The sequence below is a fragment of the Trachemys scripta genome, chromosome 9 (assembly GCF_013100865.1).
Source record: "Trachemys scripta elegans isolate TJP31775 chromosome 9, CAS_Tse_1.0, whole genome shotgun sequence".
Classification (NCBI taxonomy): domain Eukaryota; kingdom Metazoa; phylum Chordata; order Testudines; family Emydidae; genus Trachemys; species Trachemys scripta.
Window position 1 is genome coordinate 59,183,836 of NC_048306.1, and position 18,650 is coordinate 59,202,485.

At 42.0% G+C, this 18,650-nt stretch overlaps 1 protein-coding gene across 1 annotated transcript in view; it reads left to right on the forward strand.

Moving 5' to 3' along the window:
- The window catches only part of YEATS2 (YEATS domain containing 2), a 75,574-nt gene that overhangs the window by 23,392 nt on the left and 33,532 nt on the right, over positions 1-18,650 (forward strand). Inside the window, exons 6-12 of the mRNA XM_034780521.1 lie at positions 1,062-1,106; positions 2,655-2,841; positions 8,938-9,177; positions 11,087-11,245; positions 13,183-13,286; positions 16,053-16,160; positions 17,862-18,035. Coding sequence (XP_034636412.1) covers positions 1,062-1,106; positions 2,655-2,841; positions 8,938-9,177; positions 11,087-11,245; positions 13,183-13,286; positions 16,053-16,160; positions 17,862-18,035 — 1,017 coding nt within the window. The remainder of the gene's footprint in view (positions 1-1,061; positions 1,107-2,654; positions 2,842-8,937; positions 9,178-11,086; positions 11,246-13,182; positions 13,287-16,052; positions 16,161-17,861; positions 18,036-18,650) is intronic.

An 18,650-nucleotide genomic window follows, 5' to 3' on the forward strand; every position in this document is an offset into this window, starting at 1 on the left:
TATATATATATATATATATATATATATATATATAAAAAACTGACACCAGCCAATAGAAGAACCCAGTAGCAGAAACTGCCTGAGCCATACAAACTTCAGAAGAACTCATGCTAGCAGACTAAGGCCCTGTCTATATTAAGGACATATGCACCATATATATAATTTTATTAAAACAGCTTGGAGGAGGAGATGGTGAAGAGACGGGGCAGGGGCAGCGAGGCGGGGTGTCAGTGATGCGGCCCTCGGGCCAATGTACTAGTCCTCATGTGGCCCTCGCGGTCATTTGAATCTGAGACCCCTGGTGTAAACCCTGCTTTGTGCCAGTAGATTGTGTCTATGTTAAGAATTTGCACCCTGGTGCATATGTCCTTAATGTAAACAGGGCCTTAGTCTGCTAGCATGAGTTCTTCTGAAGTTTGTATGGCTCAGGCAGTTTCTGCTACTGGGTTCTTCTATTGGCTGGTGTCAGTTTTCATTGAAACTTCCTGTCTCTTATCTACTGATAGGACACTGGGTAAGGTGACAGTGGTTTAGTTGGCCTGAGGATAAACTAGCTAAGCAGTAACAAAAATCCCATTTAATGATCCTGCTGCATATAATTGAGATTGTTTCATATTTATTTGGATTTATGCAAAGAATAAAAAGGACACTTGTCTAAGGCTAGTCATTTGTACCTTAAATTAATTTTATGTCATTAATTTAAATTAATTAGGATTTTATTCTAATTAATGCAGAATGCCAATCTCCCCTCCCCCTACAGATTTTATTTCACACTCACTCACACTCACACACCCCTTCCCCTCCCTCCTCCCCATCTCCCCCGGCAGCAGCATGGTTTTTCTGCTCACTACAAAGTGCAAATGTTGCTACTTGCCAAAGAATGTGATCTCTAGCTTTGGTAAATTTGATATGTCACTGCTCTGCTACAGAATCACAGTTTATTTTAGTTAGGAACTTGCTGCTGTGTTACTATTTCATAAAAGATTAGTTGTAAACTTCAGCTAAAATATTAATATTTTAACATGTTGTAATGTACTCTTTCATCTAATTGTTTTCCACAGTTGGACAGAACCTATACTGGCTTGCAGACACTTGGTGCAGAAACGGTGAGTTACTGAGCTGTAGAATGGAAATGCTTGCTGTTGTATAAAATCTTTCATGGACTGTGTGTCCCAGAACACTTTGCAAAGTAAGAAGTTTAGTACTGGAATTGTAGTGACTGTAGCCAAGTAAAATTGTACCATAGTTTTAACCTTTCATAATAAAAGCATGGAAACTCTTAAAAAATGGCTGCGTAGGAAGTAAAAAATATTATGCTTGTAGTGAACCCACAAACTCTTCCACCTTTTATTTAGTTGTGACACTCCGAGCACCTTTTCCAAACCTGAAGAAGAGCTCTGTGTAGCTCAAAAGCTTGCCTCTTTCACCAACAGAAGTTGGTCCAATAAAAGATATCTGTTCACCCGCCTTGTCTCTCTAATATCCTGAAACCAACACAGCTACAACAACCCTGCAAACTACCTTTTCTTGTAACCATAGATTAGATTTGTATTACAACATGAGATGATAAAGCAATTCTGGGAAGTGACTTGGTTTGATGCAGTGCTCGTTCCTTGAAGTCATTGATGTTTCATCTTCGTTATTTTCAAGAGAAATGCATTCAGATATTTTTGAGAAGCAAACTTTCCACATATAAATAGTGTATGTGTATATTTGTTAGAAGATCAGTTGAATGAGCTTAACATAAAAGCAACACATAGAAAATCTAGCACACAAGTATAAAAATTAGTTACAGAAAGGAATGAATGTAGAGGTAATAGCCAAAATAGAGAATAGTGAAGTCAGTGGCCAGCAAATGAACTATCCTGTTGATTCACAATGATTTTATGACTTGTTCACTTTTAGCCATAGTTGGGTAAACTCCTTCCTATTGTGCTTAGTTGACTGTTTTCTGCAGTATAGATGGCAATGTAATCTAGTGGTTAGAGCTCAGTATTGTGGGATTAAAGACAAGATTCTATTTTAGACTTGGGATAAGTCACTTAACCTCAATCATAGTCTACTATCTCTAATTTTGATTTTTCCCCTCTGTTTTACTAAGTCAGAAGATTTCTGTGGAGTTGCATGATCTCAGCTTTTCACTCAGCGAAGTAGATTTTAATATGGGTTTTCTCAAGATAGTGAGGAACATTTTTGAAGAGTAAACAAATGCTGTAGTGTATGCTTCAAGGGATTTCCAAACCAAGCGTACAAGGTTAGCCCTTAATCCTGCATTGAGATCTGATAAGCACCCTTGCACCTATGTGGAATCCCACTGACTTTAATGGGACATCACATGGATTAGTTGTTCAGGATCCTGAGTTTGTGGGAACTTTGCCTGATGATGTTTACTGTTCGGAATTCTGTGCAGCGGTAGATATGTGCTATTTTGTTGTGGATATTTAATATCACAAATCATTATATTTTCCTAGGTTTTGTTGTAGGCCTGATCCTGCAAGACATTTGCCCATGCAGCCTTTTTTGAAATCAATGGTAGTTCCATGTGCAGAGGTCTTGCAGGCTTTGGTCAAATTAAGGCATCCTAACTCATGATATTTGGGCTGCCAATTGCCAAGTGCATAACTTATCATAATCCTTTCACCTCTTTCTGGAAGGTAGTGGATGTTGAGCTACATCGGCATTCTCTTGGCGAGGATTATCTCTTTTCCCAGTCTTCTGAATCTGACCTTTCTGATGTCCCCACGTCTTTACCATTACCACTAAGTATACCAGCGCCAGTGAAAGCTTCTTCACCAATTAAACAGTTACTTGAGTCCATTCCAGATGCTTCTGTGGAAAAAGGTAAAGCAAACTGGTATTTGTGTATTCTGATTTTGTTTAAAATACGTGGCTAGTACTGATGCTGGGGCTGTCACTTGTAATGGGTTTTTGGTTTACAAGTTACCACACACCTACTTCAAGCTATGTTGAAATAGACCATAAATCATCTGACTGGCACCTGGCTGCCAAGTGTATTGAGGAAGCAACAGGCTTGTGACAGAAATTGAATTCAGAGAAGTATTATTTATCGAGTTCATTGAGTAGGCCGTTCTGCCAAACTCGGGAACAGAAAAAGCTTTATGCAGCACATACACTTGGAAAGGGTGACTTGGTGAATAGTGCTTTCAGTTCTGATCTGTGCACTTCAGATAATTTAGCCAGGTGATCTTCTCAACCTGTTTAAATGTGTGAACATTTCAGGCATAAATGTACATTTGTGAGTGCTGGGATTGTCTGGTATCTGCAATTGTGTTGGCTGCAGAAAAGGACTGCCTATGAAGGTGTTAGGGGAGTGGGAAGGCTGCAATATTTATATGTCCCCCATTGTTTTAGTATCTGAGCATCTCCCATCTTTAATGACTTTTATCCTCACAACATCCCTGTGAAATAAGTGATGTTATCCCCATTTTACATTTGCGGAGCTGGGGGGCAGAGAGACAAAGTGACTTTGCACAAGGTCCCCAAGGAAGTCAGTGGTGGAACAGGGGAAATGAAGTCAGGACTCCTGATTCCCTGGCAAGCGCCTAACCACTGGACCATCCTCTAGTACAGTTGTTCCCAAACTTTTTCATGCCATGATCCCCTTTGGTGCTCACCTTTGTTAACACAACCACCAGTGGTTACATAAAGGAGGGGGGTTGTTGGAGAACGACCCTACCCTGCATTCACCCCACAACAGCAGCTCCTGTCCTGCAGGGCTGGGCCCAGCTCTCCACTCTGGGTGTTTCATCCTAGCTAGGTTAGGCACATACGCCTCTCCGTAGATGGAGACAGAGGGACTGATGTCCCAAACCAAAGTGGCATTGTGACCCCTTATGGTAAGTTACAGTGCCAATCAAATGTAGCCCTCCGCCCCTCTGTCTCTGAATTTGATTGGTGTTGCAACCTAGCGCATGGTGATTCAGTGCCACCAGGTTTGGGACATTCGCCCCTCTCCGTCTGTGGAGGGGCGGATGTGTCAAGCTTCAGTGGTGTTTTCTTTCTTTCTTTCTTTCTTCCTCCCCCCCCCCAACGTACCATCACCTCCCCTCGATCTGGGGGTCGTAACCCACAGTTTGAGAAACACTGATCTAGGGCCTTCTATCCAGGGATGCTGAAACACTTCATAAACATTAATTTTGCCGCATTACACCCCTTTGAGTCAGGGAATTATCTTTGTTTTACAGAGGTTAAGAGAGTTGTCCAAGGAAATGTCAGAGCTGGGAATATAACTCAGATTTCCTAACTTCCAGTCTGAGCCTTAGCCAGAAGATCCTCCCCCTTTGAAGCAAATGCCTTCACTAGGCTTAAATAGAGCAGTTTTTGCCATACCCTCCACATTGTCTGCACCTTCTGTGTCAGTCATGATTCTCTTACTGTTGGTAGGGGATTTCAAAGTAAGGACCTAGACTTTTGTTACTGCTTGAGCAGGAACATAATTCCCACTTTCAGGGGCTGTTCCTCTGGGATAATCTTTTAAGTGTTCTGAGCACTTTCAAAAATAGCTGCCACCTTTTCTTTGAACATTTGAGCAATCTTTACTTCTGTGTATCTTACAGAAACTTCCATAGGCCAAATAGCCTAAATTAAAACACTCTGCCTTAAACATGGTTTAGTCTTACTTAAACACCAATTTTTTGCACCATTAAAGCAGAGTAATTTTCTGTTATATAACAAAAGCTACCGTGATCCTGCCCTACATTCAGGCTTAGACTTTTAAGGCCAGAAGGCACCATCATGATCATCTAGTCTGACCTTCCTGCCCATCACAGGCCAGAGAACCTCACTCGCCCACTCCTGTAATAGGCCCGTAATCTCTGGCTGAGTTACTGAAGTCCTCAAATCTTGATTTAAAGACTTCGAGTTACAGAGAATTCACCATTTATACTAGTTCAAACCAGCAAGCGACCCGTGCCCCATGCTGCAGAGGAAGGCAAAAGAACCACACAGTGTCTGCCAGTCTAATCTGGGGGGTGGGGGAATTCCTTCCTGACCCAAACTATGGTAATCAATTAGAGACTGAGCATGTGGACAAGATCCACCAGCAGATGCCTGGGAAAGAATTCTGTGCGATCTACCTTTTGTAAAATCATGGTGTATTTTATCCCAATTACCATTTACCTCTGTCCTTAACTACTTTCTTTCAAAATTTGTTCTAACACCATGTATACAATTGAGTTCAAACTAACAGGCCTGTAGTTTTCTGGATCACTTTTTTTCCCTTTCTTAAATATAGGTATTATATTTGCAATTCTCTAGTCATAGGGCATGACTCCTGAGTTTACGGATTCATTTAAAATCGATACTATTGAGCTTGTAATTTCATGTGCTAGGTCCTTTAATATTTGTGGATGAAGATTATCCAAGCCCACTGATTTGGTCCCATTAAGGTATTTTAGTTTGGCTTCCCCTCCGGGTGTGGTAATTTCTACTTCTGTATCCTCGTTCCCATTAGCCATCCTGCCACTGCCCCCAAGCTCTTCATTACCCTGAGTAAAACTGAGGCAAAGTAGTTGTTTAGGTGTTGGGCTATACCTCGATTATTTTTAATCTCCACCCCATCCTGCGTGTTTAGCACCCCCACTTCTTCTTTCCTCGTTTTCTTTTTATTTATATGGCTAAAGAACCTTTTTTGTTGTATTTAATTTCATTTTCAAGATCCAACTCTGTTTGGCTTTTGGCAGTTCTCACTTTTTCCGTACACTTTCTGACCTCCAAGGGTGTCTCTACACTGCAGTTAGGCACCCACAGCTAGCCTGTCCCAGCTGACTCGGGCAGTTTAATTGTGGGGCAGATGTTCAGGCTCAGGCTGCAGTCAGAACTCTGGGACCCTCCCTGAGCCTGAATGTCTGAACGAGGGTCCTAGAACTCAGGCTGCAGCCTGATCCCAAATGTCTGCACGGCAATTAAACAGCACCTGAGCCCTGCATGCCATAGTCAGCTGGCATGGGCCAGCTATGGGTTTTTAATTGCAGTGTAGAAATACCCCAAGAGAGCGCCTACAAGGAATGGATCAGCAAGGAAAGCTTTCTGCTTTTTCCTAATAACCTGTATGAGATGCTTGTTCGTCCAGTTTGATCTGCAACCCTTCCCTATGAATTTTTTCCTCTTGCTTGGGATGCAGGCTCCAGATAGTTTCTGCAACTTTGGCCTTGTCTGTACTTACAGCTAGATCAGCAGTGTGTTGATTTAGTGGGTCTGGTGAAATCAGTGGCAGAGTACTCTCCCGTCGACGCCTGTACTCCAGCTCCCAGGAAGTCGGCGGGAGCGTCTCCCGTCAACACAGCTCAGTGTAGACACCTCAGTAAGTCTACGTAAGATACGTCGACTTCAGTTACAGTAACTTACATAACTGAAGTAGTGTAACTTAGGTTGACTTACATCTGTACTGTAGACCAGCCCTTAGACTTAAAGTAATTCCAAGCCACCTCTACATTCAGATCCTTGAGTTCTTCAGTCCAGTCCACTTCCCCTAACTAATTCCCTTAATTTTTTAAAGTTTGCCCTTTTGAAATCAAGGACATTAGTTGCAGACCATGTTTGTTTTTCCTTCCATTTAGTTTAAACTGGACTAAGCAGCTCCTGATCACTCGAACCAAACCTGTCCTCTACAACCAGCTCTTCTATGAGGTCCTTGCTACCTGCCAATACTAAATCTAAAATAGCATCACCTCTTGGTGGTTCAGTGACTATTTGGTGAAGAAATCTGTTAGCTATCACATCCAGGAATATCTGAGTCCTACCATTGTTAGTAGTGCTTGTCCTCCTCGCTATATCTGGGAAATTAAAGTCTCCCATGATCACACAATTCCACTAGTATTTACTTTGTTAAAAATATTAGAGGTCTCTATCCATATCCAGGTCGGATCCTGGGGGTCTGTAGCAGACCCTGAGCACTATCCTGGTGGAGTCTCTGTTGCCTTTCTTCCCCACGCTGATTTTGAACAAGATTCAGTTTTACCCATTCTGTCACTTCTAAATGCTTTACACTCTACCCTGTCATTAATGTACAGTGTCTTTCCTGATCAGCACATACCTTTCAATATCTGTACTCCAGTCATGAATACTATTCCATCATGCTTTTGTTATCCCTGTAATACTTACGAGTTTCATTTCCTGCACCAGTAGTTTTAGTTCCTCCATTTTGTTACCCAGGCTCCTTGCATTGGTGTACAGACATCTTAGTTGTTCCTGTGTGGCTTCTCCCAGATTCTTTGCTTGCTTAGACATAGTCATTTGACTGCGAGTATTGCCTACCTGACTGTTCCTGTCAGTGATATTGACATTGTCTTTTCTTCTTATCCGTTCTCCTGCCCTCTGTTATTCCTTTCTTCATTGCTGTATCCACTTTTACTTGATTTTCCTCCCAATTGGGTTTTAGAATCAGACTTGGTGATTAGATAAGCATCTCCCAACCATCTCCCCCCAAATTCCTAGTATAAAGCTCTTTTAGTCAGTTGTGCCAGCCTCCATCCCAGAAGTCTGTCTCCCTCCCTACTCAGGTGGAGTCCGTCCCCATGAAGACAGTCCTGTGTCCCCGAGTGCCTCCCAGTGGTCAAACATCCCGAAGCCCTCCTTAATAGCACCACTGCCTGAGGCATCTGTTGATCATCATAATCTTGTCTCACCTTCGCTGTCTTCCTTTAGGGACAGGTAGAATCCCACTGAAGATCACCTGAGCCTCCATTCTTTTAAGCGTCTTCCTTTAATTGTCATGTGTGCCCTTTGCAGTGTTCCAACAATTGAGATTTTAAAATCATTTGAATTGGGGGCAACAAACCATTCTGAGGCCATCTGAGCCCAGCAGTATGGTCTTCAGATTGCATAGCAAAACAAAGGCTGACCCTGCTGCCATTTTACTTTTTCATGGGTGTTGTGGTATCTGGTTTTATTAGCTGGGATGAAAAGAGAGAGAGAGACCCTTTGCTTTCTTGTTTAGCATCTATATTCCGATGCGCAGAAGCGTGTAGTGAGAGGGAGTAATTTATGTCCCACAAAACGTTAGAATATGGAGCATTGGCTTGGCTCTGGTGGTTGTAGCTCTGAGGCCTTATTTACCCTGACATCTCTGGTAAAATCTCCTGATGCAGCTCTTCTAGTTGTCGGCGTGCTTGTGTTTATGTGGCACAGCCGTCCTTTCCACCCATGTCATCTACTCCTGCAGTCTGCTGTGGCAGTGGTTCTGAGTTAGGGGGGTGGGGAAGGCGAAGGGGAGAAGGTTCAGGGTTTCAGTGAGTGCTTTTGATGGTCTCACACCAAAAAAAGGAAAATGCAGGCCTCTGAACTATCAATACACTAGCATTTTTCAGACTTGAGCAAAGACACTAAGTACATCTGGATGGACAGCCCATAAAACAAATTGAAAAGAGGAAACCTACTTTTCAGCCTTTGGGGCCTCTACACTGGCTTCTCTGTTAGTGGCTCATTATCCATGAGTACCTGAGCTCTTCAGTAATACAGTTTCTGCCACACCAGAGTAAACTATGGGCTAATATAAGAGGGCGGTAGTCAGCCCTCTTACCTCTAGGTAATCACTCCTAAATATGCAGGGACAGGGATTTTCTTCAGGGGAAACTTCCCCTCAGCTACATTGATCTATCTGTCTTATGGACACTCAAAACTTAATAGTTTTAGGTAAGTCAATGTGACTTATGAAAAATATGCCAAAAACGAATGTGCATGGCTGCATATTGGGTAAGACAGTATATGGCTAGTCCGGGTCTTAATTTTTTGTTCAGGATGTATCCAGCAAAATAACACATGAAAATGCAAAAAAATCATAACTGAACCCCCACTTTCTTATGCTTTATATTTGTAGACATGTTTGTTATATCTTAATTTTTGTCTGTGTAGAGAAACGCAACAAGGAATTTGATGAGTCAGCCTGAGAAACATTTCTCTTTTCCATATTTTAATCAGGATTCCCTGTGAATGCTGAAACTGAAAGACATACCACTTTTTATTCCCTGCCATCTTCAATAGAACGGACTCCCACCAAATTGGCAACACAGAAAGTAACCTTTGGCTCTCATGGAAATTCAGCTTTTCAGCCAATTGCAGCTAGCTGCAAAATAGTACCTCAGGGTCAGATCCCGAGCCCCGCAGAATCTCCAGGAAAATCCTTCCAGCCCATCACCATGAGCTGCAAGATTGTATCAGGTACATTTTAGTTTCAGTATCATACTGAACAATGAGGTTGAACTAGTTGGTCTTGTTTTGTGTCCTTTCCCGATTTTCATGCTAACATTACATGTTAGGCAATAGGGAGATCCAGTGTAATGCACTAAACAAAATTCCCTCTTTTAAAAAACAACAAACCTATATAAAATGTTTAATTTGTGAATTCAAGATTAAAAGCGGGATGGGAACTAGTTTTAGTCTCTCACTGGGCATAAATACTACCAGCAACCCACTTGAGATCACTCTTTAGTAAATCTGCTACTGCTGCTAATGGGCTCAGGTGTGAAAAGTGTTAGTTCAAAACATAATATTGAAATGCATTTTGCATGTAAGGATATGTCCATGGGAAGAAGGGCTTCTTCTCTTTGCAAAATGCCAAACTACTGGGCTGGGTAAAGTGGGTGCAGGTTTTTTCCTTTTATGTTATCAGGGAAATGACAGGATTTAAACTTGTATATAAATTGTTATTCTCCTAGTAACAAAGTCCCCTCCTTAGAATCAAACCGCTTCCTCCCTTTTCCCTTAACAGTAATTCCCTGTTTGTTTAGATAAGCAGCTGATTGCAATTGGCAAAATGATTTCCTTTTAGTAACTTCTCAGCCAGACACAATCATGCTACATTTGCCTGTACTGTTAACTCTTTTCACCTCTAGTTCCTAGTCTGCTAAACATAATGTGCATTCTCTTCACTGATGCAGTGCCTTGCACCAAGCTGTATTGTTGCATCAAAAATCTTTAATGGCCAACCCTACTGGGTCACTTGGGAAACTGGGAGCCTTGCCTGTAAAGCCCTACCTTCATCTGAAGTTCATATAGAGAATGAAGAGCCAGGGTACCAAGCTGGGTGCTACTGATGATCTCTTCCCAACTTGACTTCTCCTGTGCGTGGTTGTAATTTCTCTTCTGCCAATAGTCGTCCTTGCCATCTTAAAGTAGTACCCAGGGCACCAGCAGCTTAGTTTTGAATGTCTGCAAAGTGCTCTTATCATCCTAACGTACTGTCCCACTGCTCTTCTTTTCTTTGTCGCATGAGTGAGACTTTCCAGTGGGTGAGAGTTACAGAACCATCTTGCCTTCCTTGAAACCCTTCAGCTTTTCTATATCAAGCTTTGCTGTTCCAGATGTTCCCCTGTTTAAACAATTCTTAGGCTCTGCTAATTTTTTCATGCTAAGACCCCGACCCCTTTCGGATTGTGATAGTTGCTGTAAATCATCAGGGTCTTCCTGGATTGAGTGTTTCTGCTCCTTGTTAGCTGTCAGTCCTCCCTCCCTCTCTCCCAAGAGAGCAGATTATTGGAGGATTGCCTTCTCCCACACAGAGTCCTCTTGCTCTGTTCCCTGATGCAGTGGCTGCCCTCTCTTTTCTGTCTATGTTCTCACTCTTCCATCCTTTTGTCTCTGCTACCCTTTTAACTCATCTGCTTTTTTGTTTTTTGTCTTCCCCTCCCCTCACCCCCAGTTTAATCCCCTTTCCACTTACCAAGAGTCCACATGGTGGTACCATAACGGCTCTTAGGGGCTCTTGCGTTTGAGCCGAGTGTGGGATAAAATAGAGGCTTGGCCTAGTGGTTGACTGCCTGAGCCTACAGCCCTTTATTCATGAGCTGTTTCTGTGGTTGGCTGTAAAAAGGGGCACTGTAGGCGAAGGAAGATGAATGGCTTCAAGGAGCTGTTCAGCACTTCACCCTCATCTACAGAAGCATATTGACAGTGCGAGTGGGGAAGTCTGGGATCATGCAGCTTTACCTATCCCTGCAGCCCTGGCACCCCGCTCAGGCTGGAAGTGCACCTTCAGCTAAATGTCCAAACTACAAGTCTTTTTTTTTATTATTGCATTTTTATGCCCTTACGAAATTTGAGATGGAAGTGTTGGACTCTTTTCCTTAAGGTTCTCCAATATCAACCCCATGCCCATCTCCACTACCTCGTACCCCAACCTCCACTCCAGTGCACATGAAGTTGGGGTCTGCTAGTTCAGTCATTAATAATCCATACGTTATTGTGGACAAGCCGGCACAGATGGTCGGAGCAGCAGCCACAAGCACAGGTGCGTAATTTGATCCATAGAAGGTAGCAGGTTAGTTTTATACATTCAAGCCTATCTTCACTTAGATCTGTGAAGATCTGAAAGCCTTTTACAAAGGAAGATCAGTATTATTGGTTTGTATAATTAATGTACAGAATGTGTCTTTTTAACGTTAAAGGAATTTGCTTTCGGCCATGACAGAAAAAGCAAGGCCAAATAGAAATCTCACATTCCTTTCCCCAGGGAGTGTACACATTTCAGAGGTGAGGAGCAAGGAATGTGAGGCTGTGCTACACACTGATTAAAAAGCAAGGACGCTTAAAATGAAGCTGTGCCTTTGCCATGGCAAAGTGCTCCCCCCCGCACTTCCCCATCTTTAACCCAGAAGTGTGACCTGCCAGTACTAGAGATTCCAGCATGCATTTCTCTAGCTGTATCGAAACAATAGGTCAATTGGATTAAGATGGTCTGGAGAGGAACTGAATCAGCCTTTGTGCTACTGTGAACCTTCATTCAGCTGCTTCTAGCTGGTTGGCCTCAGGCCCACCCCAGACTCATTTACCTAGATTCCTGTGGTGCTTCAGAGGTGACGCTAGGGGAACCGGTGCCGTCTGTCGGTCTGGAGAGTACAGATTGCAGGAGACAGGTGGAAGGCAATGTGAGCCAGCTGGAAACCCTTGCCTACATGCTGGAGGAAAAATAACTTTTTGTGAGTCCATTATTAGAGACAGGCTAAGAACTTCCTGTCTAAACGCATGTATACGTAATTACATATAGGTGTATATAGTAGCTTCTCAAAATGACACTTGGAGCTGACATAGTGTGTTCATCCTGGTTACAGTGATCCATGTAGTATGTGCCTTTCACTAGACATAGTTGAAAAAGGGGGAAGATCTTCATTAAAATGTCCCCTTTTTGATCAGAAAATCACATTTTTTCAATGAGCACTCCCCTACAACTGTATCGTAGGAAAACTGAATGGTGGGAAACCACTGTATGTTTGCAGTAGCTGAATTTCTTTTAATCTCTGTTTTTGAGCTCTCTTGTTGGGTAAATCCGATGCAATTTGATAGTGAGTGGCATTTTCAAAAGCACCTACGTGGCTTAGGGGCACAAGTTCCATTGGAAGTCAGTGAGGACTTGTACATCAGAGTCACGTAGGTGGTTTTCAAATTCCCACCCAATATCTTAATTTTTTTAAAAGAGGGTAAAACAAAGAGACACTACTAAGTCAGGTGAGGTCTGAAACAAAGGTTTTATAGAAGCGAGCTTTCACAAAGCCTACCTTCAATAGAAATATCTGTATAGTTTTGTTTTTAATATAAATACAAGCAGTTTTGTAAATAAATAAACACTGCAAGAGGATATTATATGTGCAACCCACATGTTGCAGAACTGTACTTTTGATTGAGAATCAGAAAGTGAAACTAGTTCTGTTGAGTGGAGTACAAAATGTAAACTGTTCAAACGGGGAAGAAGCAGATTTTAAAAATGTCTTTTAATATTCAAAAGTACTTGAAGAAGAAATGAGATTTTTAGCATTATGTTTAGTGAGGTAAAGTTCCTTTAAAGAAGGGATGTTTAGTTTGTGTTGATTTTGACTATACGTTGTCTTCTATAACAGAACACTAATGTAACTTGTCCCCATTCTGATCTCCACTGATCATGTCTTCCTTGTTTGATGTATTTATTTAATGGTACCAAAGACTGAACCCTTATGCTGAAATCTGCCTTATCTTCCAGTAGAGACAAGGTGGGTGAGGTAATATCTTTTGTTGGATCAGCTTCTGTTAGTGAGAGAGACAAGCTTTTGAGCTTCTGGGTAAGCTTGAAAGCTTGTCTCTCATCAACAGAAGTTGATCCAATAAAAGACATTACCCTCACCCACTCTCTCTCTAATATCCTGTGACCAACATGGCTACAACAACACTGCATAAAACTTGTTTTCCAATACCCAGGAAGCCCAACAAGCAAACTGACAAGTGTCTCTCAAGCCTCTCATGGAGCCGGCTCTCCAGTCTCAAAGATCCATGGAAGCAGCTTGGTAACGTCAGCTGTCAAGGTAACATTCTTGTTAGGTTGTCTGTTTCCATAAAGAAATAGCTTCATATGGAGCAGGCTTTTTCAGTATCATAAATGCTGATTCCAGACAACTTCATGTTCTCATTAGTTCATTTGAACATTTCCTCTCTAGCCACCATAGCACTATTGTTTATATGGTATGATAGTGTAATTTCATGCAGCTCTAATTAGAGTTGTGATTATTTCTCTGAAAAGTGCCAGTCTTTTGTTAGCATATAAGGAAATCCTTGGAGGGCACAGATATCGGTACTGTCAAAATACCTTTCAAAGAGCCTGTTCTATAAAAGACTGATCTTTTTTGGCTTGGTTGGTGATAATATCAGATTTAACAAAAGGTGCATATTTTTAAAATCTCAGTTCCAAATTTTCTGCACAACTGATAGATTCATATCAGGCCAATAGCTGACATTCAGTGGCTTTTCAGCTCCCTCCATCAGAAGAATGTTCATGTCAACAACAGGGAGATAAAAAGAACACCAAAGAACTAGCGACATTGGAAGCTTTATCTACAAAAAAGTATTTGCCCCAGACAAATGTGGAGTCACTGACTGTAAATTGAGAATGAGTAGTGTCTGTGCTTTGCAGCTGGAAAGCAATAAAGGTATGGAGCTGGGTTAATTGAGACAAAATCGTTCCCATTTTCTCTACAGAGAAGGTTATTTTTGGCAGATTAGTGGCTTCAATGACGCACCTTTTGAAAGTGGTTGGTGGAGCCTGGGGTGTGCTGGAGCCTTGTCAGCATTAGCCTGTTCAGCACATGCAAGAATAATCGATTTTAGCTGCCTGGATAATTGCCATTCAGTCTATAGAGAAGAGCCTCTTATTTTTCAATTAAGATTCAGAACGTTACTTTCCAACCAGGTCTGTCTCTGAGAATCTGTAGTATAGGAATTTTGCCACATGTGTACATATAACAAGATCTACACCTCTACCCCGATATAACGCTGTCCTCCGGAGCCAAAAAATCTTACCGCATTATAGGTGAAACCGCGTTTCGAACTTGCTTTAATCCCCCGGAGCACTGCTTTACCGCGTTGTATCCGAATTCGTGTTATATTGGGTCGCGTTATATCGAGGTAGAGGTGTACTAAGTAAAATTAAGCATGTATTCCCATCTTGTATTTTTATCATAGTGAGATCCAATCCATAGGCTTGTCCCATAGTGATCTTGAGTATCACTTCTCTTAGGAAACAAGTTTTTACATATTTGAGGCAGCAAACGTGGAGCAGCTTTATTTAACTGTGATTTTTGCACCCCTTACTTTTTTATATATAAAAAGAATAAGTATGTACACAATGACTGCCATTAACACGGTTAAGGATTAACTCTTTATTTCACTGGTTTGGAGCAGTTACTTCTCTGTAGTGTCAAATAAATCAGAGCAGATCCAGAGACGCACACCACTCATATTGAGTGAATTACACATTTTCAAGGTGACACCATTAGGAATCGGAAGTTAATTAGAAAAATAAGTGGAAGTCTGTTCCCTGTAAATCTCTGTCTCTTCGACTGGGTTGGGAACATGTAATTTTGTAAGGGTAGAAAAAAATTCTTTTGTATTAAAACAGTCCAACCTAACATTTCAAAGCATCCTCTGGTCAACATTTTTCTTCATCTCTTCAATAGTCTTCTGGCACAGTGACTGAAAATAAGAATTTACATTTATTAAGAGTATGGAACGAGTCAAAAAAAATTTTTTTGATTCACCTACCAACCTCCCCAGCTGGAATGAAAGAAACAAAATGTTGCAGGTCTAGATGTGTGGCATACATAATTTACATAATGTAGGTAGAAAATATTGCTACTTCTGCAAGTCCACCAGTTCTACTATGAAGCTTGCATGCCATCAGAATTTTTTACTTAGAGGAAAGAATAATGTATCTGAAACAGAACTTCGTTTTGTTTGCAACTTTAAATCAGCAAATGGTTTTCCAGTGTTTAACTTTTAAAATGTGCTCTCAACTCTTAGATTGTGTGTGCCAGTTTTAGCCTAATTTAAATTTACAACATTTAAAGAATAGAAAATCATGCCTGTGACTGTAGCGGTCAGTCCATTTCTATCAGCTAATTACCATACGATAATAAACATTGTTTTAGTTGCTGATAATATAACTTACAACAAAAAAGAATTTGGTGTTTGCAGGTCCTTATATTGTTTGGCAGGATTCCATTGTATTTATGTCAATGGTGGGCAACCTGCAGCCCACGGGCCCCATGCGGCCCATCAGGGTAATCCGCAGGCTGGCCGCGAGACAGTTTGTTTACATTGACTGTCTGCAGGCATGGCCGCCCACAGCTCCCAGTGACCAAGGTAATATCTTTTACTGGAACAGCTGCTATTGGTGGAAGGGACAACCTTTGGAGCTTCACAGAGCTCTTCCTGAGGTCTGTAGAGGGTATCCAGAGTGTCTACACTAAATACAAGGTGGGACTGATGGTTAAGCATAAGGGATTCACACACCCTGTAGGAGACCACTTAAAATGAAGTGGGTAATTAAGGGTTCGCAGGCAATAGGGTGGGTTACAAATTGGGTGTTGTAATGAGCCATAAAACCAGTATCTGTCATAAAACCTTAGCTACCTTGTGTCTGTCTGTCATATCCTGGGATCAATATGGCTACAACAACAGTGCAGATAAGTAATTCAGGGCACTCTGGGTTATCAGTAATGTGAATACAGGAAGTCATCACTTTGTTTTATATTGCACGTTCCACCTAATTGTGTGCCATATGTATTCATCCGTAGCAAGAGGATTCTCTATTTGCAACCATGCCGCCCCTTTGTCCAATTGGGAGTCATTCTAAGGCACAAAGCCCTAAATCTGTGACAGGTGGACTTGGAGCTTTTACAAAGGTATTTGATTATGTTCTTGGCTTTGTACATGGATGCATGCTCTGATAGTATCTCTGCACACTGGGTTTTGTCACAAAGCATGTATCTTTTCTAGTGCATATAACGGTACTGTTGGGAGTGAGTGTTCTTGGGGCCTGACTGCCAGTTCCATTGTTATGTGATTAGGGAAATGAAAACTTTTACAACTGTCAGCAGATTAGTCTTGATTTCCATTCTGTTCTGTTGGCTCGATTGTTCCTCTGCCCTCTTTCCCTTGTCTGTCTCTCTTCTTCCATCTCATTCATCCTTTTCCTTGATGAACCACTGTCGTATTCTAGCAAATCTTAGAGCTGTGCTTTTATCGCATAATACAGTGGAACCTCAGAGCTACAGACACCTTGGGGAATGGAGGTTGTTCATAACTATGAAATGTTCATAACTCTGAACAAAGTGTTATGGTTGTTCTTTCAAAAGCTTACAACTGAACATTGATTTAATACAGCTTTGAAACTTTACTATGCAGTAGACAAATGCTGCTTTCCCTTTATTTTTTTTTTTAGTAGTTTATATTTAACTCAATACTGTCCTGTATTTGCTGCTGCTGTTGTTGTCTCTGTTGCTGCTGCCTGATTGCATACTTCCGGTTCCAGATGAGGTGTATGATTGACTGGTTAGTTCGTAAGTCTGCTGTTCATAACTCTGAGTTTCTACTGTACATTAAAAATAAACTGCGGTAGTCTGAGACTCTAGGCTATTTTCCTGTCTACTCATACTTTACCATGATTTCTGAATGTCAAATATTGGCATTTAAATGCATTTCCCTAAGTGTCACTTGTCCAAATTTCTTTTTAACCAACTGTAGTATCACGTGTCTTCTTGTGAGCCAGTACTCTCCCCACCCCTTACAGGGGAATTAATAGGCTGATCTAATAAGAGGATTTCCATTTCTAACTACTGACCTTGGCATCCAAAATCAGGTGTTTATCCTAGAGTTCTGAGTGGCTGCCTTAATTCCTTTAAATTATGAGTTAATTTTGATGAAAGAGGAAGGGTGGTACAGGGTTTATGGTGCTAGTCTGGGGCGCAGGAAACCCATGTGTGATGATGCCCTGCTCCACAAGACTTCCTGCATGACCTTGGCCAAGTCACTCAGTTTCTGAGCCTCAATTCTCCAGATGGGGATAATAGCAGTTAGGGGGATAAATACATTCAAGATGTTGAGACCCTCTGGTAATAGAGGTCGTAATGGAAATGAATAAGGCACACCCTTTACGTAATGTAGCAGGATAGAAAAGGATTTATCAAAGGTTGGGGTTTTTTCTGGGGTTCAGGCCATATTTGGGGCAGGATCCTGGATGGGGAATTAAAAGCCCAGAGTACCGCTCAGCCCTGAGCAGACTAATGCATAGTTGCAGCTTCCAAGAACAAACACATAGTTAATATTAATAACGACACTTCGCACTTGTGGCCTTCCCATCACTTTGCAAATACTAACTAAGCCTCATAAGGCCCCTGGGAAGTTGGCAAGTATTCACCCCATTTGACAAAACAGGAAGTGAAGTCAGAATGGTTCAGAGGCTGTGCGGTGGGAGCTTTTGGTCCTCTGTCTCTCTCTCTCTCAGCCCGGAAGCTCCTACCTCTCTCTGAAGACTGATGCTTGCAGATGATGATTTCTTTTGGGGCACAAAGCAGTTTGTTTACTCCAGTTTTCCTTATGAAAAGGTGATAATAAAGCAGGAGCCTGGAGAGCTGCCCCAGCAACCTCAGCTGCCGGTGACTGGGACAACCTCACAGGCCTCTGGGCAGCAGTATGTCACTGTGAAGGGGAGTCACATGATAGCTTTGTCACCTCAGAAGCAGATCGTGAGCACAGGAGAGGGGACCACCCAGTCAAAGGTATTGAATGTTTTGATGTCTTAAACTGCCTGGACTCAGTGTGGTTTCGCTGTCGCATCTCCACGCTGCTGCTAGCACAGAACTGGGGGGATAGCAGTCAGTGCTGCTTCTCTTAAAGCCATGAGTTCGGGGGAGGTCATAGGAAACAAGCTATCTCTGTGCTGCTACCTTAGAATGCTGGAGGTACTATATGTAAGGGAGTGCTAGGCCGTGGGTTCAAGTCCAGCTCTAGGGGTAGTTCTTGTTTTTATTTTTCATAGGTAATTTTACTTACATGGGGAAGTTAATGGGGTGGAAACAGCTGCATATTGTTGCCTGCAAGGAACAGCCTCCTGCTTCCTATTTACTCCTCCGTTGCAAAGGTTTAAGAGAGAGCGAAACAGGAGAAACTAGCCCAGCATGGAAACTTTATTTTGCATCAGTGGAACGAGAACTACAGTAGATTTCAGTGTGATGTGTCAGTGAGAGAGAAGCAAAGCAGCTGGGGCACGCTTGGAGCTTAGCAGCTCCATGTGTAAAGGCTCAACAGTCCCGACATCAAAAGGGTTAATTCCTGCCTTTTTACCCACTCTAAGGTGTATACAGTGAAATCTACCTGCCACGCACACGGACCAA